Source organism: Ovis aries, chromosome 7 (assembly GCF_016772045.2).
Source record: "Ovis aries strain OAR_USU_Benz2616 breed Rambouillet chromosome 7, ARS-UI_Ramb_v3.0, whole genome shotgun sequence".
NCBI lineage: Eukaryota > Metazoa > Chordata > Mammalia > Artiodactyla > Bovidae > Ovis > Ovis aries.
Window position 1 is genome coordinate 24,235,569 of NC_056060.1, and position 21,933 is coordinate 24,257,501.

Sequence of the window (21,933 nt, forward strand, 5' to 3'; positions counted from 1 at the left end):
ATTTACTGTTTAGTAAATATAGGCGGCATTGTTGGTGAAGAACCTGCCTGCCAGTGCAGCTTAGATGTAAGACTGTAGCCTATCAGGTTCCTCTGTCCATGGGATTTTCCAGGCAAGAGTGCTGGAGTGCATTGCCATTTCCTTCTCCAGGGGATCATCCCAACTCAGGAATTGAACCTGGGTCTCCTGCATTGCAGGCAGACACCTTACCATCTGAGCCACCAGGGAATCCCTGTAAGGTTTGATCCCTGGGTCAGGAAGATTCCCTGGAGGAGGGCATAGCGACACATTTTAGTATTTTTCCCTGGAGAATCCCATGGACAGAGGAGCCTGGCAGGCTGCATTGCATTCTGTCACATGCATTGAACATGACTGAAGGCAACTAAGCACATGTACACAGGGAATTATACCCAATATCTGTGTGTAGGGACTGCTAACAGACATAGAATGAGAAACACCAAATTACAGAATGCAACATCTAGTGAAAGTTTTGTTGTCCTAAAGATGCCCATTTCCTCGATTTTACATAGTTCTGAATTGCATTAAGGAGGGGAAGCACTCAACTTTTCTAACTTCTGTCAAGAAATTTATAGAAAAGCATTGATGACTACACCAAGCCATATAATCATTAAATTCCAGGGTAGCATGAAACTATCTTTACAGAACAAAAAAAGTTAAGAAACTGTTACAATATTAAAGAAAGATTAGGAGAAAAGAGTATTCTAAAACCTCATGATCTTACCATATCCTGAGATGTCTTAGCACTTTAGTGCGTAGTCTTCTAGATAATATATGTATTGTGTATGCTTAACGTCTTGAAAATCTCTTGGTATCAAGTTATTTTTTTATTATTATGTATAATTTTGGCTGTGCCATGCAGCTTGCAGGGTCTTATTTCCCCAGCCAGTGATGAGCTTGTGCCCCCTCCAGTGGAAGTATGGATTCTTAACCTCTGGACTGACAGAATTCCCAATAAATTATTTTTTTTTTTAAGTTGTTGCTTGTTTCCAGTTAGACTGTTGTACTGAAATTCATTTAGTCTCATATTATGTGTTTTATTTTCCAATTTTTCACTGTAATATATCCACATCCTTGATTCCTTCAGATAAGTTCTCAGAGGTAAGATTATTGAGTTACGGAATATGCATGAGGTTTTTTTTTAAGAACATGTACAATTTTAAGGCTTTGATAAAATAGTCCACTTCTGAATATACTGTTACCTGTTCATACTGTCAGAAATAACGTGAAAATTTCAGTTTAAAATATTTCTACTTGTTTGGTAGGTATAGTGTTTGGTTTAGCTTTTAATCACCTCTTGTGTCCTTGTGTCTGTGTCCCACTTTTTATTGGTATGTACCAATAATAGAAAATGATGTAGTAGTAAGAGCAGCTGCAGTGGCTACACTTGCTGTGTGCCAGGCACCATGTTCAGTGTTTTCTGTATCTTCACTTAACACCTCATACCTGTCCTATGAGAAAAGTGCTTTCAATGATACTCACTTTATGATTGAAGTATCTGGTGTTTGAAGGGATTGGCTTTCTAGAGGGAAGTCCACGCCACTTATGTGGTTAAGTTTGAAATTGGAATGTCTTTATTTTTTAATATACAGTAGTAACTTAAATTGTTGTGGACAGATACGTATTGCACACATTCATCAGTTTTTTTGCTTTTTAATTAGGGTATATTTTAGTATGGGAATGTCTCTTTTTTTGGTATTTTCTATTCAGAAAGTTCTCATGTCAAAGTTAGTTAATTTAAATGTAGTTAAAGTAGTAATTTAAATGTAGTTCAGTCACGATGGGCATGGCATGACTGGGGATAGATAATCTTATCATTTCAAAACTAAAATATGGCATAAAAAAACTTCTGAAAGAAAATTGTGTTAATCTTCGTTGTTCGGTCGCTAAGTCGTGTCTGACTCTTTGCAACCCCGTGGACCACAGCATACCAGGCTTCCCTGTCCTTCACTCTCTCCCAGTTTGCTCAGACTCATGTCCATTGAGTCGGTGGTGCCATCCAGCCATCTCATCCTCTGTTACCTGTTCTCCTGGCCTTAATCTTTCCACCATTACAGTCTTTTCCAGTGAGTCATCTCTTATTATCAGGTAGCCAGAGTAGTGGATCTTCAGCATCAGTCCTTCCAATAAATATTCAGGGTTGATTTCCTTTAGGATTGACTGGTTTGATCCCCTTGCACTCCAAGGGACTCTCAAGAGTCTTCTCCAACACCACAGTTCAGAAGCATCAGTGTTTCAGCGCTCAGCTGCCTTTATGGTCCAGCTGTCACATCCATATATGACTACTGAAAAAACCATAGCTTTGATTATATGGACCTTTGTCCGCAAAGTGATGTCTCTGCTTTTTAATATGCTGTCTAGGTTTGTCGTAGCCTTTCTTCCAAGGAGCAAGCATCTTTTTAATTTTGTGGCTACAGTTACCATCCACAGTGATTTTGGAGCTCAAGAAAGTAAAATCTGTCACTGTTTGCACTTTTTCCTCTTCTGTTTGCCTTGAAGTGATGGGACCAGATGCCATGATCTTCACTTTTTGAATGTTGAGTTTAAGTCAGCTTTTTCACTTTCTTCTTTCATCCTCATCAAGAGACTCTAGTTCCTCTTCACTTTCTGCCTCTTTCACTAGGGTAGTATCATCTGCATATCTGAAGTTGTTGATAATTCTGGCAATCTTGATTCCAGCTTGTGATGTTCAGCATTTCTCATAATGTACTCTTCATGGAAGTTAAATAAGCAGGGTGACAGCATACAGCCTTGACATATTCCTTTCCCAATTTTGAATCAGTTTGTTGTTCATGCCGACTTCTAACTGCTGCTTTTTGACCTACATACAGCTTTCTCAGGAGACAGGTCAGGTGATCTGGTATTCCCATCTCTTTAAGAATTTTCCAGTTGGTTGTGATCCACACAGTAACTCAGCTGGTAAAGAATCTGCCTGCAATGCAGGAGACCACAGTTCAGTTCCTGGGTCGGGAAGATCCCCTGGAGAAGGGATAAGCTACCCACCCACTCCAGTATTCTTGGGTTTCCCTGGTGGCTCAGATGGTAAAAAATCCGCCTGTAGTGCGGGAGGCCTGGGTTGGGAAGATCCCCTGGAGAGGAAACAGCTACTCACTCCAGTATACTGGCCTGGAGAATTTCATGGACAGAGGAGCCTGATGGGCTACAGTCCATGGGGTCACAGAGTTGGACAGGACTGAGCAACTTTGACTTTCACACAATCAAAGACTTAATCTTACTAAACTTTAAAATGACAGATGAACCTGCTTATAGTATGTTGAAAAAATCTGGAGAATTGGGAGAGATTGTTAATACTTCACACAACAAAATCAAAGTTTGAAATTTTCTTCAGGTTGGAACCAAGGACTATGAATTAGATAGAAGAGTATGTGAAATGCAGAGCCTTGCACTTAACAGTGAATTCTACAGATATTGACAGTGCTAAAGATGGCAGACATGATAACATCTGGGTAGCATCTAGAATGGAGTTCAGAGCCTGTTAAGTTTTAGAATTGAGTATCTTTTCCAGGTTGTGAGTTCCTTGACTTCAGTGGCAGTTCAAGAAGTTTAATGATTAATCATCTTTTGAATTTGGGGACATTGATCTATGTGATTTAGGTTTTTTTTGTCATTGAGGTCTGTTGCACTATACTTTTACAGGAACAGTCCTCTTTAATTATTATGAAATACTTATTAAAACTTGGAGACATGCAGAGAGAGAAAATATTTACCTAACAGCATCAGCACTCGGAGATAACCATTACCAATATTTTAATGTTTTGATCCATTTTTCCTGTCTCAGTAGCTATAGATGTATCTGTCTAACCTCTATCAGTTTAGTTCAGTTGCTCAGTCCCCTATAATGAAAAGGACATCTAACCTCTATATATGTTGTATATTCTTTTAACATCTTTACCAGTATGTAAACTTTCTGCAACATGTTTTTGTTAAAAAGCTAATCTTTTTTTACTTCTTTGTCCAGGAATTTACAAAACATCTTTTCTCTTTCCATTCCAAAATAGGATTACCTGAAATTTATTTAATGTCATCAGTTGCTTAATTAGTACAAATTTATTGACCTCCCCATTGCTTAGCACTTAGCTTTAACATTTTGCTGGAGTAGCTTTACAAAGGATTTTCAGATGAGCTTACAGAAACATGCACTAGTTTTACTTAGTTACAGCAGTGTTAGTGCCAGTTTCCTCCCCTGCCCCACTGGGTGATCATTCTGCATATCTGACAGAAAAAAACTTTTTAGGGGAACTTGCTCAAGAGTATGATGTGGTATATATTTCTTTTCCATTTGCTGGAGTAGGTTCTTAAAGAAAAAACTTGAACAGATAATGTGTACTTTTGTAAAATAAGCCATTCTTGTCTCAGCCTTCCTGTTCTTGTTCTGGTAACAACTGTCTAAATGTACCATGTTTGATCTGTGTTTTTGTCCCCTCCTGAATGATATTAAAGTTACAGGCGTGATACTTGAGATGGGAACTGCAACAAGGCAAACATTGATTCAGTATTCTCTCTTACACAATCTACATTAAATTTCTCTTGTTTTCACAGAAAAGATCTCTTTCCCATGGTGTTGCTTTCTTAATCTTCCTACTCTTGAGGAGCCCTAACAAGTTGTGTTGTATAATGTCCCCACAGACTTGAAATCTGATTGTTTCCCTGTTGTATCGATTCAAGCCAAATATTTTACTAAGAATATTGCTTAGGTGACATACATTTATTTTGTCAAACAGGAAGCATATAATGTTAGATCACTTCATATAAGTGGTGACTCATATTTCTACAGTAGTAGAGGTACTTTTTTAATTTTAGTTAATAGTCATACTTGGAATCCAACGCTTCTTCATGTTAATGGTTTATTATTTTATTCCCCTTTTTTGTTGCTCCTAACTTTTGGAGGGACCATTTTGTCTTACTGTTTTGACAGTTATGATACTTCTGGTGTGTAGAGTGAGATTGGTCCCTAACATTTGTTTAGATGGCTGTGGGGTACCATTTTTACTTTTAATCTGTTTTTGTTTTTCAGTGTTAATATTTTTATAATTGGTTCTGGAAGTATAGTTGATTGACAGTGTTGTATTAGTTTCAGATGTACAATGAAGTGATACAGTTCTATATAGCTTAACTTAAAATGGTCAATTTGGTATTCTTGTGGCCTGAAAATACCACCATGTGCTATTTTTTCATGTTAATAGTCTTTACATGATAGTCTTTACCTTGGGACTATGTCTGTGTTCTGATAAATAATTAGCTTTGGGAATGAGCAAATTACAGTCGCTTGGTGTTCTAGGAAGATTGATTCTAGGACCCTGGCAGATAACCAGATTCTGGGATGCTCAAGTCCCTTGTATAAAATGGTGTGTTTTATATATACCATCTGTATTTGCATATAATCTATACACATCCTCTCATATACTTTAAATTGCTTCTAGATTACTTATACTATCAAATATAATATTATAATTACTTATATTAATAATACCTTAATGTAGTATAAATAGTTGTAAAGAAAATACAATGTAAAAAATAAATTTATATGTTAATGCATGTGTATGGAATCTAGAAAAATAGTATAAATGATCTTATCTTGAAAGAGGAAGCAGAGACACAGACATAGAGAAGAAACATGGATACTCTGGGGGAAGGGGAGGTGAACTGGTAGCTTGGGATTAACATATATGCACTACTATGTATAAAATAGATAATTAATGAGAACTTAACTGTGTAACACAGGAAACCCTACTTGGTGCTCTGTGGTGACCTAAATGGGAAGGAAATCCAGAAAAGGGGCTCTTTGTACACGTTATAGATGATTCACTTTGCTACACAGCAGTGTAAAGCAACTATATTCCAAAAAAAGGAAAATCAGTATGTGTAAGAAGCACCAAATACAGTGCTTAGTGGGGTATTACACATTACAGTTAATTCATTTAAAGACAGTGGCTGACTGGCTGCTTGCATAAACAAAGCAGTACCTGCTCTGTGCCAGTTCATATATTCTACTGTTGAAAATGTTCTGAAAATAAAACATACCTGAGTTTAAAAAGGAAATATAGTGTAAATGTTATATAAATGATGTGCAGCAAATTCAAGTTTGGGGTTTTGAAACTTTATATAATAAATTTCCCCACATAATATTTTTTGATCCATGATTGTTTAGATCTACAGATGCAGAATCTGCAGATAGGGAGGGCCAGCTGTACACTGGCCAACTTTTTGCAGACATGGGCAGTATATTGTTGCCTGCTGAAGCAGGCCAGAGGGAAATAGTTGATGAATGCAATGAAGACAGGAAGCAGAGAATATGATGGGGGTGGGGAAGAATAACAGGAAAGTAGTGTGAAGGGGACTTAAGGGGCAAAATAGGAGCTTAAGTGTGTTAAAGGAAAGCAGTTTAGATCAGGTGACGTTGCTCTAGGTAGGCAGAGAAATTTATAGTATCTAAGAGGTACTGAGAAACTTGATAAATTGTGACAGTGTGAGATAGGAAGTCTTTGGATTCAAGATGGCTATCATTTAAAAAATTTGTCAACTCATTGCTGCCATCTAGTGACACCGTCTTTAAACTGCTTTAGGCATATGAGAGTTGCACACCATAACTCAAACTTCAAGATGAACAGTTGAAAATAAATTAATTGACAGGGTAGCTTGTATTCCAACTCCATTCCAAATCTACGTGATGTAGATTTCATGAGTTTCGGTTTAGGATATGACTGATGTGGTAGCATTGGTGATAGAAACACACTTCTGTATCCATGAATCTTGAGCAGTTCTTATCCTTGATAGAGCCACTCATTGCTTTTATTGCTTCAACATAAAACATAATCAAATGGACACATACATCCTTTGGTGTAATCAAGTAACTCAGCATTTTTGGTTTTGACTTTTACTTGCCAATCTTAGTAATTCTTTGATGATAAAAAATTGTGAAAATAACCTGGGGTGAAAAGATAGCAAGCACATACATGTGTATGCATCCATTAAGTAGAGGTTTGAATTCCACCACCCTGTAACCTCTAGGGAAATACTCAATCTTTTTCTGTTTATACGGTGATGGGATTCTGCTTTTCTGGAAACCACTTGATGTCTGTTACTGAGTTTAAACAGTTTACAGAGTAACCAAAGAGTCATTTCAGAAATATTTCCCTCTTTAGTTTTAATCTTTGAAACTAATTTGAGGAAAGAAATTGATTATGATGTATTTTTTATTCCATGTGCTTTTATTTACTTACCATCTTTAAAAAGTTAGGAGAAATTGACTTGTCCTATAAGGGTGACTCCAAAATGTAAACTTCTATGACCCATGTGAAGTGAAGTCACTCAGTCATGTCCAACTCTTTTCGACCCCATGGACTGTAGCCTACCGGGCTTTTCTGTCCATTGGATTTTCCAGGCAAGGGTACTGGCGTGGGTTGCCATTTCCTTCTCCATATGACCCATGAGGCACTCTCAAATATACTCATTTAGGTCTATTTCATTTCTATTTGTCTTTTAAAAAAAAAAACCAGCTTAATGAATTATTATAAAGCAAAAACCCTGTAGCGTCTACTCAGGTTGAGAAAATAGAACTTTGCCAGCAAGGTTTATAGTTTGGAATGATTCTGTGGCAGTCCAGAAGTAAATGGAGTATATTTAAGGGAAGAAAATGTGATTCAGTGATTTTATACCCAGCGAAACTGACAGATACAAAGGACACAGGCAAACTGTTAATAAGTTGCAGGAACTGATAAAACTATTTTCAAGCTCTTTCTAAGTAATAATATTAAGGATAAGCTTGAGTTACCATAATCCCTAGAGAGATCTGGTAGAATTTTAGCATGAATAACGTTACAAAAAGATAATACTACTTGAATATAACCTTGCAGAAGTGTCACACGTGAGTCTGATCAAGCCTTTGATCACAGCTTCCAATTTCTGAAAATACAAAATATGTGGAATTATGCTAAGGGTATGAAATTTTGAAAAACTGCAGGACAAATGCTCAAGATTCTTCAACAGATAAATGTTAAAGGGGAACGTATCTAAAAAGAGCATTAAAAGACATCAAATTTGTATCAGTGAGTAAGACTATTACTACCAGGGGTACACATTAGGTAGTAGAATTATTTTTAAAGGAACAAAGTGATTTTATTGTGAAGTTAGTAGTTTTAGGAGGAGGAGGAAAGAGATGGAGAAAGGAATGCACATGGGGCTTCTGAGTATTGAGATTCTCTAGAGACTTGAGCTGCTTTAGCACCTATGGACAGTTTTACTGCAGTACCTTGTACTCACCCACTATTGACTCAGGCAAGACCCTCCCTGTTGAAACTGCTTTTCCTAACATTTGTTCTTTTCCTTTCCAGTACATACTACCTGGATATTTTGATGTTCTTCCGTTTTTTGGCCCTTCCGGGCTCCTAGTTGCTTCTTTTGTTTCTCCCACAGTGATGTATAACATGCATGTTAGCTTCTGACTTGCCCTGACCAGTGTGCATCATGAAGTTTTGTTTGGGATGCATTGACACAAAGTTGTATTCTATATGCTGTTCATAGGTTTTTGCTTTACCCTCAATTAATTTCTTCTTACTAAACTCAAGGAGAGGGACTTCCCTGGTGGTCCTGCAGTTGAGAATCTGCCTTCCAGTACAGGGGCCTGAGTTTGTTCCCTGGTCAGGGAACTGAACCCCACATGCTGCAACTAAGATTTTGCAAACCACAACTAGAGATCTATATGCTGGGGCAGAGATTGAAGATCCTGCCTACCACAAATAAATAAATACTAAAGAAGAAACTCAGTGAGCTTTTACCTGTATGTATCACTTGAGTGTGTGTGTGTGTGTGTATATATATATATATATATGTGTGTGTGTGTGTGTGTGTGTGTGTATATATATATATAGTTTGTGAAAAAATTTGCTGAAAACTGGCTTATGTCTACACTTAAAATAATAGCAAACTTTAAGAGCCACGCAGAAGTATTATTATTTGAAACCAGTTAGGCCTCTTAGTAGGTTTCTGTTTTGATCCCTCTTGGAGTTCTAAGGCTTTTTGGTGCTCCTGCTTAAGTTGAAAGGCTGTTAGTGGTTCTGAGTAGCCACTGTTAGGTTAATTTTTACTGCTTAGTGTCAAAAAAATTGTAAAGATAAACAATTTAGAAACTCGAATAAAAGCAGGGTGTTTCCTGAATTTCAGAAGGATAGGAGCTTTAAAGTTTTAGACTCAGTATGTGTGTGAAAAGACCAGGTATTTGAAGGGTCAGAATGGTAGTGGTCATGTGTAAATGTTATACCATCTTTTTTTTTTACATGTATATAAGACCTTTACATAATCTACAAGAACTAGTTTGTCATTATCTTCTTGAGGATTGGAAAGTTAAGAAATACTAGACCTTGCTATTCAGTACCTTTCAAGGGGTTGAATGGGAAATAACCTTAAGAATGTTAACTCTAGATGGCTGGATCCATCTTAAGCCCTGTTTAACTTTGGTGGTTGGAGTGGGAAGGAGCAGTAGATGAAAAGCTGATAGAAAAGCTAAAGAATATCAAAACATCTTGCACTTTAAAAGACCTAAAATGACTTCATGAATCTCCACAGAGTTACAGACTATGCCTCTGTAACATATATAAAGATAATTTTTGTTTTGAAATGGTCTGAGCAAAGTTGTGTTTTCTTCCTTACTGCTTCTGGTTCTTTTTTGATTAAGGCAGTGTTATACCTTCTAGTTTTATCATCATCACCATCCAGCATTATTAAATGTCCTAGCTATATTTTGTACTGTTTTCACATAAAGAATCATTAACATTCTGTAAAAATGGTATTGATATGTAAGTATCTATTGGATGCTATAAATCTGGAAATAAACCTGGAAATAGATTATTTCCAGAGTGAATGAGTTGGTTCTATTTATTGCCTTCATATAACAAAGTTAATTAAACTTGAAGGGCAGAGTGTCACTTGTCCACATTCATCCAGCTAAAAAATAGTTTTTGGGCAGAAACTGGAGTTCTTTATGTGGTAACGAGTGAGACTCAATAAAAGCAACATGCAAAAAGGTGGAGTTATTGATAGATGGCAAGGGATGGTTCGATTAGCATAACTGGGACAGTGAAAAAACAAATTTATGGTAGAGAGATTAAGGGGTTCTGATTTGCTTGAGGAGTTTTAAACAGTGAAGTCACTTGGGATTAATAATTTCCAAGAGGATTGTGTGTATTATGTGAAGAGGAATTTTCCCCTCTTGAAGTGATAGTCTAGCAGGAGTATATTACAGAAGAGGAGGTTGAATTTCTATGAGGATATATATTCATGGGCTCAAGTCTCTGAATACTAATAAACTTGATGCTGTGAGATCCATTTTGTTTAAGTTGACTGATAACTGTAGGTAGAATGGTTCAAAATAAGAGTAGAACAGGTTTTTTATCAAGGACTATTTTGTTCTTAGCATTTTTTCACCTGAATGCATTTTTTTCCCCTCTCAGTTTTTCAGCTTTGTGAAGCACCGTATCATCAAAGACAATGGCCAGCAATGTTACCAACAAGACGGATCCTCGCTCCATGAACTCTCGTGTATTCATTGGGAATCTCAATACCCTTGTGGTCAAGAAATCTGACGTGGAGGCAATCTTCTCAAAATACGGCAAAATCGTGGGTTGCTCTGTTCATAAGGGCTTTGCCTTTGTTCAGTATGTTAATGAGAGAAATGCCCGGGCTGCTGTGGCAGGAGAGGATGGCAGAATGATTGCTGGCCAGGTTTTAGGTAAGATCTGGGTTGAATTAATTTTTCATTGATTATGTAATTCACATCTGGGAGTTCTTCTGTTCATGTTTTCTTTCTCTCCCTCTCCCTCTCCATAAAGCTGTTATTCAGAGAGGTGTTCTGCGTGTTATGTCTTGACATCAGCCTAATAAAAAATAAAAATAAGGTTTATAGGTCTAAAGAGAATTTTAGGCCTGTAAAATTTTACCATTTGGTGTAGTAGAGACTGGATAACCCTTAGTTGGCAGTCTTGAGTAAAGTAGGAGAGAGAGGAACAATATTTCATAAGGTACTTTTGCTGCCTAAAATGTCTGTGTCGTTTTGAACACAGTCGACTGGGTAAAGACAACAGGGCTTAGTCATGTGCTCTAGAGTCAGATGTATGTTAGGGCCTTACGTGTTGGGCAGCCTACATGGCTTTTCTTCGTTAAAATAATTGTGTGTGTGTGTGCACATGCTACCTTGGTTTATTATCTATTCTTACTGAAGGTAATACTACTATGTGGTTGTCAAGAGAATTTAGATAACTTGAGAGGGTTAGTTATTTAGATAACTTGAGGTGATTCATAATAAAAGGTTGTCTTATATTAGTTCCCCAGTAGGGTTCGCCTCTGATCTAGCATGTTTAAATTTTTGAGAAATGAGATCTGAGCTCTATTCAGATAAATTATATTTTAAACTTGAGATCTCATTATATGTGTTTCAGTCCTGTGAAAACTGTTGTTTGAAACTTGAGATATCTCATCTTTGGCCAGTGGATAGACCACCTTTAAGTTGGTTCCTGTGTCCTTGAGACCTTTCTCTTGTGATAATGCATTTCCCTTGCTTACTGCACCACAGGATATTCTGGGTCATCTGTGTATCTTATAAGAGTGTTGGCTCCTTTTGATGGGAATTATTTGGAAACCCACTCCCTGTATACCAGGAGTGTTTATTGAATTTTAATTGCATCTTGTTAGTTTCAGTGGGCAGAATAGGGGACACTTAGGTTTTTAAGAAAACAAAATGTCAGATTTTTATGTGTGCATTGTACCACAGCCTCAAGCAATCATAACTCTGTTTTTATTAAAATTATTCAATTTTGGATATTGACTTATTCTCTTGATGGAATAACACATGTTTGAATTGCATGACTTCACATCTACGTATGTATTACATTACTGTAAGAGCATTGGTAGAATCCTAGTGCAAAACCACAGATAATGGAGGGGCAACTGTAAATTTAATGCAGATTTTCCACTATCATGAAATAATTCTATGAGGTTGTAAAATCAGTTGGATACATAGTGTAGTTAATCTTGTTACTACATTTTTTAAACTGCTTTTAAAAAGTCTACCTTTAGTTTTATAAAATCTTAATGATTCCAAAGTCAAAATTGTAAAAGCAGGGTTGTTATAAACATTAATTACTAAAAATTAGAAATGAGTTTTTAGTGAACTACAGACTCTGAAGATTATTCATACTCTGAAGATTATTCATAAATGTAATGGTGTTTAGCAGATAAGACAATGTACTTAAAAGTCTTTTTCCAGTGGTCACTTGATGAACTGAGTTTTGGAGAGCTGGCTAGCTTTTATTTAATTGTTTTTTGAGAAATCGACTCGTCTGTTAAAAGGAACATGAATTCTTTGATAGGTAGTGGGTGGCATGGTGAGCAACTGGGCACTTTGGCATAGGTGTTTTAAAAATTATGTTGTATATGGAAACTAGATTTGTTTTCTTTTAATTCTTTCCCTTTTCTTGGAGTGTGTGTATGCATATGAAGATTGTTTACTTATAAGCAGTTCACTATACAGTGTTTATTTTTTTATGCAGCTTTTCAGTTTATCCTATTTGTAAGGAGAATAAAAATCCCCAGTTTCTCATTGAGGTATTCAAGTCGAGGGTAAAAGGTACTAAAGACAGACTTCGTATGTTTTGCCTTTCTGTTTTGTTGGTAGAGAACAGAGGACAAAGAAACGGAGGATTAAGTCCTAACCTTGTAAAAAAAATCTTGAGCCGATTTTATATAACAAGGAAAGATGAGATACATCATTTGACTTTTGTTTAATTATATGGCCATGTACACTCTAGAAAGATGCAGTTTGAGACACCTCCCTCCCAACAGAGTTGTCATTAAAGTTTTTTTTCCACCCCCAGATATTAATCTGGCTGCAGAGCCAAAAGTGAACCGAGGAAAAGCAGGTGTGAAACGATCTGCAGCGGAGATGTACGGGTCAGTACCAGAACACCCTTCTCCGTCCCCTCTACTCAGGTCCGGAACTTTATTATTTATAACTGCATTGTGTCCATCAGTGGGCATCTTCTCTATCTGTTTTCTGGATGTGGGGAGGGTTAACTGTAGTATGTTTTATGTATGTGAAAGGACTGCTTTATTAATTTTGTGTTAATATACTTCATTTTACCCCATTTCCCAGAGAGTTGTTGGAATTCCTGAGATTTTTTACTATTAAAGAGTAGTTTGGTATTTAAAGTGTTAGTTGCTCAGTCGTCTCTGACTCTCTCGCTATGCCATGGGCGTAGAGCCTGTCGGGCTCCTCTGTCCATGGGATTTCCCAGACAAGAATACTGGAGTGTTGTTGCCATTGCCTTCTCCAGGGAATCTTCCTGACCCAGGGATCAAACCCGGGTCTCCTGCATTGCCGGCAGATTGCTTACCATCTGAGCCACCAGGGAAGCCCTACTAGTATAAATTAAATTCCTTCAAAAGGAGTTACTTAGCTTCTGAGAAGCTGGGGAGGGAGTAAGAAAGGGAAAGAGGATGACATAAGAATGTTTAATTTACTATTGTGTTTTTCCATATTTTTATTTTAGCTCTTATGTGTTGGCATTTTAGCAATCTTAGCTAAATTTGTAGTTCGGCCACTATGTCCAGTGGCCTAAAGTGGTTGGAATTTAGTGATCTGTTGCTTAATGATTGGGCATTAGTCCATGCTAATCTGTTGATCTGTTTGTTGGGTTGGTTTAGGGTGGGTTTTTTTTTTTTTCCATCTGCTGTCGTCAACAGGTCCAAATTAATCCTCTCTGGTATTTGTTTTTCAGCTCATCTTTTGACTTGGACTATGACTTTCAACGGGATTATTACGACAGGTATGTTTAAGATGTTTTCTCTTCCAATTAGAGGCTGTCTAGTGAGAACCATTTATTTTTCTATTTTGTGGTAATGTTCTGTTTTGTAGTAATGAATAACAAACACGTTTTTAAATAAAAGCCCCCTCTTTTCTGTCAGAACATAATGAAAAAAAGTGTGTGTTGCTCAGTTGTATTTGACTGTTTGCAGCCCCATGGACTGTAGCCATCCAGGCTCCTCTGTCCATGTAATTCTCCAGTCAAGAATACTGACTGGAATGGGTTGCCATTCCCTTCTCCAGGGGATCTTCCTGATCCAGGGATCTAACCCAGGTCTTCTGCATTGCAGGCAGATTCTTTACCATCTGAGCCACCAGGAAGCCCAATGGAAAAATAACTTCCTGCAAATCATTAGAGTTAGACTAGATAAGGGTGATTTTTTGTTGTTGTTGATTTTATAGAATCAGTTTATATATATATTGACAGGGCATATGGAGACATGTCCAATATTTTCTGGACTAACGCTTTTTCTTGACAAGTCAGTTTTTTGTTTTAATTTGTGCCACATAAATGTAAGGACTGACTTGCCCAGTGATAAAGGGAATTTAATTAGCAGTCTCATTTCTCTGTTTTTTTTTTTTTTTTTGCATATTAGCTGTTTAGATTTGCATTATAGAAGATTACAGCAAAAATATAAAAAATGATTCCTTAAAATTTCAGTAGTCTCCTTTAAGCAAACCAACCAGAATAGGGTACAATAAGCATATGTAATGAATTTACAATGCAAATTGCTTTAGGCATTCATGTTAAGTGTTAAGATTTGTATTGTAGATTGGAGATGATATAGTTCTAAAAGGCAGAGTAGTTGGAATAATGGTTTCTTAGGCCCCCAGAATAGCATTTGTATTTGAAAAATCATGAGAAAGTTGATATAGATGCATCGTCTCATTCTAAGTAAGTTTGGGAAAAGTTGTTTTAAGTGATAAATTTTGAAGTAAGTTTGGGAAAAGTTGTTTTAAGTGATAAATTTTGAAATTGAGTAAAAGAGAAAGCAAGGAATAATGAAAACACTGAGATGTTTGCAGAAATACCTTCATAGATCTTACCACTGCTATTTGGTCTTAAAAACTGGTAACACCACCACTGTTGGCCTCACTAGTTTTTCAAGAGCAAGAGAATACCTTTAGTTGTTATCTGTATTGCTAAGGTTAAGATATTTATTAACCTTCGTAACATCATAAATTAACTTTTAGATTCTTTACTAAAAGAAGATGGGAAATTGGCTCTGAGATGTGCTGAAAGCTCTGTGTTCTGTTATATAAATGGGGGTTAAATCAGTCTGCTTAGTCACACTATTAAGAACATGAAATTCACATGAATATTTTAAGACATACATTTGGCATTTCTATTGCCTATTGTTACATTAGGGCGGCAGCTGATAGAAGAATCCAAAGGCTTAGTCACTTAGCAGAAGGATTATGACCAGAGTCATATATCACTTCAGTTTTCTTACCCCTAAAATGATAATGCCTACTAATTGAGTTGTTATGAAGACTAAGGAAATGTGGACAAAGGTTGCGTTATGTATAACCTTCAAATACTATTATGCTTTCAGTTAATCAAGAATTAATCTTGGGTTTCCCTGGTGGTTACGTGGTACCTGCCAATGCAGGAAACATGGGTTCAGTGCCTGGTCTGGAAAGATCCCACATGCTGCACTGTTAACACTGACATACGTTATTGCTTATGCATATATTGTTGACATCCTTCATTTTAAATGAAGGGAATCATGGACCCCACCATTCCTTTCCACAAAATCTAACATCTTTAGCTTGCAGTTCCTTATGTGACAGAAGTCTAAACTAATGCATAGTGAAATGAAGACTGGTGTTTATTTTGACATGTTTTTTAGTAGTTATTTCAAGTTTTTTGTTTACTAATATAGAACATTTTAATTTATGTAAGAAAGTATCAGTGTAACATAAACACTGCTTTTATAAGCATAATGACATTTTATAAACACAATGACAATACCACTTACACTTAAGATAGGGAGATTCCTTAATCACCCAAGTTTTCCAGACTTGATTTTGCAGGTTGTATTTTGCGTTGTTTAGCATGTTAACCTGTCATCTGTATTTCCTTTGAACTAGTGGAGTAGATTTGGAGCCTAGTTCAGATTCAGGTTGTTTTCTTCTTTTCTTTTTTTTACATATGGGAGGTCAGAGAGGAGACCAGAGTATTTTATTAAACACTGCCCAATGAAATACTCCACCCTGCCCCTTCTGGTCTAATGCTCTGCCCCTTCCGGTCTAATGCCCCGCCCCTCCTCTCCTGGAGAGGAGACCAGAGTATTTGATTGTATTATGCAATTTAATCATCATTAGCCTGACTTTTGTCAGAAACTTTAGGAATGTAAGCATTAGGTGTTTCATAAGGAGATACATTTTCAATATCAGGGAGTAGGTGATTAATGACGTTTTGTTAGGAGAATTAGAGTGATTTTTATTTTTGCTTGGGTTTTCATGGGTTTTGATGCACCAGTTCCAAAGATTGTGAATACTTTTCATACTGGAGGATGATCAAACATTAAAGTTTGAGTCACTTATATATTAATATATGCTATCTCTGAGGAGGTATATTAATATATGCTGTCTCTGAGGAGGCAACAGAGGACTGGATTCTATAGTCTTAGTGCAAATTACTTTTTCATAAATTATGTAAATTAGGCCTGTCATTTTATTTGTTCTTAAGGCCATTTCTGATATATGTTGGAAGTTCTTAAGTGAATTTAACATAAATTACCAACATGTGTGAAACTGCCATTTTAGATACTTCTTAATGTGTCTCAGATGCACTGTCACCTCTTTCAAATGGGCTATAAACTGTCATACATAGTTTATAATTACTCAAAGATTTGTTAACACATTTTTTCTGGTAGGAAGACAAGCCCCAAAGTAGCTTTCTGAGTTAGGGTGACTACTCATGATAGGGGCTGGTGGGCATGCTCAGTCCTGTCTGACACTTTTCACCCCATAGACTAGCCTGCCAGGCTCCTCTGTCCATGGGATTTCCCACGCAAAGAAGACTGGAGTGGGTTGCCATTTCTTCCTCCAGGGGATCTTCCCATCTCTCGTCTCCTGCATCTCCTACACTGCAGGCAGATTCTTTACCCCCTGAGCCACTGGGGAAGCCTTCATGGTGGAGGAGGATCTCTGCATCAGTTACCTTGATGTTAAAAGTCTCACAGCCTGTAAGCTGACAGAGATCCATTTCCACTTGGATCCTGTTGAGTCTTGTTGCTTCTAGGGAAATTGTTGCTGGAGTAGTTGCTGTTGGAGGACTTCTTGTGTGAAGCAGTTCCTTTGAGTGATTTTCTTTGAAATGCTTAAATGAATTTCTCTCAATTTCTTTTTCCATGTAGAGATTTATTTAGTCATTCACTTTTGATATAAATGCCAATTAGAAAGCAGGTTGTGCTGTTGTGCCAGAAGTGCTGTAATAAAAATAATTGGTACATTGTTGGAAATAGGCATTAAAGCTTTTTCTTTCTCTTATAATCATCCAGGAAAATATTCTGGAATTACAGAGTTGTAATGATGCAGAAGTTTGTGAGAATACTAAAAATCACTAAGTTGTACATACTCAAAGGGTTTCTATTGGTTTGGTATGTGAATTGTATCAATTTAAATAAAAGAAATAGCACTCAGTTATGACAATGGAGTAGTTCTTTCTCAGTCATTCTTCTGTAAAGAACTTTGGAACACAAGAAAATCACATGCTTACTTAGATTTGATAATAGGCTATGGTATGATAGCTGAGACTTGGCAAACACCTGTTAAGCAGGTTTCAAAAGGACCCTGAGTTTAGTTCTGTGGTCTTTGAGGACTTTATAATAAATAACTTGTCAGAAGTTGCATATGTTACGTGGATACCAATGTCAACAGTGCATAAGGGACTGAACTGTGAAGTTGTTCCACTAGAGATTTTTCAGAGTGCTGTTATTATGGCACATATAGGTACATTAAGTATTGCTAGTATACCGTGAAAGGAGGAGGGAAGTAAGTCTACAAGCAGATCAAATGTGGCGCATTTATGATGAGCACTGTGTTATGCAGTGAAGAAAGTGCTGTGAAATTAATTGGCTGCTGTGTGTTCTGCTTTATACAGGATTGTCCCATAGAAAGACGAATTGTGTGCCCTTGGGGGAAGTGTGAGCTACCCTGTTAAAATTTAGAGAGCTCCAGGTTGTTTCACAAAGGGCAATATTTGTACCTGCCTTTGCTATTAAGTAGGAGGTTTTTAGACAGAGTGAGGATACAGGGTTATGAATATGCCTAGCATATTTGGGGAAGCAGCCAGCTGTGATTGGAAAGAACACATTGAGTAGTTGGATCCTATTAGCAGTGATACCTTATTAACAACCCCATGACTAGAAAAGAGAAACTGGAGGGGGAAAGACATTTACCATTGTAAATGTTGGAATGTGGAGAGATTTCTGAGGTAGACTAATCTTGGCATGATTTATTGGGTCACAGTTAATCAGAGCAGGTGCTTTCTGGGGCTAAAATAATAAGTCAAGATGTCTAAAATAATAAGTCGAGATGAGGTTTTTATTTTTATGACTAGAATTATGCCGTTAAAGGTGTGGTCTTTTGCTAAGTGACAGGTCTGTGAAAGGTTTGAGTTCTTAGAATTTGGGGAAATAAGCAATTCTGTTGATACTTATCCTACAGATCTTTTCCAATAAGATATGCTTACAGAAAGTAGAGAAAAGAAATTGAAGTGGGGGAATCGCCATTGAAAATGCAAGACAAATGAAAGATGGTAACAACCATCATAAGTGTTAAACTAATATCTGAGCCCTTATTTTGTTTTAGGCAAACTATTTTAGGTTTTGAATTAGTCAAAAAATACAGTATATGGATTTCAGTTGCCAACGCCCTTATTGGTGTTAGAGGAGCTGTCTTCTTGGCTCCCTCCTTTTCTTTCAATTTTCTGATATTCCTGAGCAACACTGGACCTGAGAGAGAGAGGTTTTGGATGTGTGTACAAAAGAAGAGTATGCAAAATGTTCAGGTTTGGAGAATTGAGTGAGATCATCTGCTTGGAAAGGCATGTGATTCAGAGAACCAGAGAGTTCTTGGCTACTTGGGAAAGCTGAGGAATGCTGCTTTAGTTGACAGTTAAGATCTTCATTTTAGGCCAAGGGTGAGAATTTTCATTTGCTAATAGCCCTTCTGTTTGTTGCTTATGGGAAACTAAACATGTTCTCAGATTTTAGATTAATGTGTAGATTTGTATGATTACGCTTTGAGCATAAATATGATACTGTTAGGCTTGAATTTGTGTCCTGGACTCTTGTTGAGAAGTGGGAGATATTTATTTGAAAGGGAAGCTTTTGCATCCATATCAGAGAATATGTTTTGTGGCTCTGAATTAAGTGGTGTTCTGGGTACGTTATTACCTAACCCATCGGTGACCTCTGCTGTTTTAGGACTCTCCATTCAGATATGCTTTGTCAAGCTCCTTGATGTTAATATTTTTTTAAAAACCTAGCTTTGTTGAGATGTAATTCATTTTAAAGTATACAGTTCAACAGATATATTCAGAGTGTGACTACAACTGTGATAACAATTTTAGAACATGTTACCACTCTAAAAATAAACAACTTACTAGCAGTCATTCCTTATTCTATCCCCAGGCCTGGCAACCACTTTCTATATTGTCCTTTTAGTTACTAAATCGTGACTCTTGTACAACCCCATGGACTATACCCACCAGGCTCCTCTGTCCATGGGATTTCCCAGGCAAGAATACTGGAGTGGGTTGCCATTTCTTTCTCCAGGGGATCTTCCTGACCAAGGGATTCCCATCTCCTGCATTGGCAGGTGGATTCTTTACCACTGAGCCACCAGGAAGGCTGCCTTTCTATGTATAGCTTTGCTTATTTTGGACATTTCATGTCAGTGGAATCATGAGGTATGTCTTTTGTGACCCGTTTCTTCCATGTTTTTTTCCAACAGTTAACCCATGTTACACTCTGTATTAGTACTTCATTCCTTTTATTACTACTGCAGTATGTTTATCCATTCATCCATTGGTAGATTTTTGAACTGTTTTCCATATTTTGAATAATGCTGCTCTGAGCACTGGTATACACATCTTTGCCTGGGCACATGTTTTCATTTCTCTTGGGTATGTACCTAGGAGTAGAATTGCTGAGTCTTACTGCCATACTGTCTTCCAAAGCAGCTGTACCATTTTACTTTCCCATTAGCCATGTATGGCATGTATTTCTTTGCCAGCAAGGTGCATCTGCTCAAGGCTGTGGTTTTTCCAGTAGTCATGTATAGATGTGAGAGTTGGACTATAAATACAACAAGCTGAGTGCCAAAGAATTGATGCTTTTGAATATGGTGCTGGAGAACACTAGAGAGTCCCTTGGACTGCAAGGAGATCCAACCAGTCCATCTTAAAGGAAATCAGTCCTGAATATTCATTGGAAGGACTGATGTTGAAGCGGGAACTCCAATACTTTGGCCACCTGATGCGAAGAACTGACTCATTGGAAAAGACCATGGTGCTGGGAAAGATTGAAGGCAGGAGGAGAAGGGGATGACAGAGGATGAGATGGTTGGATGGTATCACCAACTCAATGGACATGAGTTTGAGTAAATTCCAGGAGTTGGTGATAGACAGGGAGGCCTGGAGTGCTGCAGTCCATGGTGTCGCAAAGAGTCGGATACGACTCAGCAACTGAACTGAACTGAGCCATGTATGAGGTTTTTAATTTCTCTACGTCCTTGCCAACATCTGTTTTGTTGTGTCTTTGTTATTTAAGCTATTCTGTTGTGAGGATTATCTTTTTGTGGTTCTTATTTGTATTTTCTTAAAACCGATGTTGAGTTTTCATGTGCTAATTGGTTGTTTCTCTTTGGAGAAATGTATTCAGACAGATTCTGTGGCCAATTTTATATTGGGAAAAGCTTTTTCATATATTTTTGGTATAAGATTATGGATACAGTAACTGATACTATCATTTTTAAAGTTTATTACTCTTAGTTTTTTTTTCTTTTAAATGTCATAGAATTCTAGACTCTTTGGAAATTATATATAGAAAGTAAGTAGATGTCTGGAAGGAACAAACTAGAACAATGCTGTCCAGTAGAACTGTGTGATGAGGTCAGTATTCTGTATCTGCAGTATTGGTGTCATAGATAGCCACATATGGAAAATGTGGCTAATGTAACTGCAGAACTGAATTTAAATTTGTTTTAAATAGCCACATGTGGCTAGTTATTACTTGATTTGATAGTACAGATCTTAGAGTGCTACAGACTTAGTCCTAAGTATAAGAAAGAAAAGGACCAAGGACTGCTCTTCAGAAGTTAGGGAACCCAGACTAGTTTTAGGACAAGCTGACAATGTTGAAAGAATATCCAAGAAACTAATGTTATTTTTCAAGGTGGGGGGAGGGAGATATCCTTTTGATAAATAGGATAAGATTATACTTCGATGCAAGGACTTACATGGTGGCTCAGATGTAAAGAGTCTGCCTGCAATGCAGGAGATCTGGGTTCAGTCCCTGGGTCAGAAAGATCCCCTGGAGAAGGAAATTGCAACCCGCTCCAGTATCCTTGCCTGTAAAATCCCATGGAATTAGGAGCCTGGCAGGCTACAGTCCATGGGGTCACAAAGAGTTGGATACTGCTGAGCATCTAACACATATACCTTCTTAAAGTATAATCCAGAGGAACAAGAAAGAAGTCCACCAAATAGAGTTTGACTTGTTTAGGTGGATAAACTTCTTTTCCAGGACTTTTATTTTACCAGGGATAAGTATCTTATTACTATGAGATAGAATAGTTTAGCAAGAGGAATAGATTGATAGAGTACAAAATGTATACTAGCAGGAGCTCATCAATGGAAAATTGTGATGTCCTTACAGGGAGCATGACATAATAGTCTTAAATCATATATATTATAGGCACAGGATCTTATTTTTATATTGTTATCAATAGTTTGAAAAAGGATTCAGTTTCGTGGTTAAATTATTATTGAACTTTTTTCAATAATAAACTAATTATCTTAGGGGAAA

General features: G+C 37.1%; 1 protein-coding gene across 41 annotated transcripts in view; it reads left to right on the plus strand.

The window, feature by feature from the left end:
- Window positions 1–21,933, plus strand: part of HNRNPC (heterogeneous nuclear ribonucleoprotein C) — a 52,081-nt gene that overhangs the window by 13,716 nt on the left and 16,432 nt on the right. For 21 of the 41 annotated variants that reach the window (XM_060419012.1, XM_060419010.1, XM_060419014.1 and 18 more), the window contains 3 exons: window positions 10,485–10,762; window positions 12,903–12,978; window positions 13,806–13,853. In XM_060419012.1, coding sequence (XP_060274995.1) covers window positions 10,522–10,762; window positions 12,903–12,978; window positions 13,806–13,853 — 365 coding nt within the window. In that variant the 5' untranslated portion in view covers window positions 10,485–10,521. Of the gene's footprint in view, window positions 1–10,484; window positions 10,763–12,902; window positions 13,018–13,805; window positions 13,854–21,933 lie in introns of all 41 variants that reach the window. The other 20 variants (XM_060419001.1, XM_060418999.1, XM_042252166.2 and 17 more) reach the window with 1 other exon arrangement.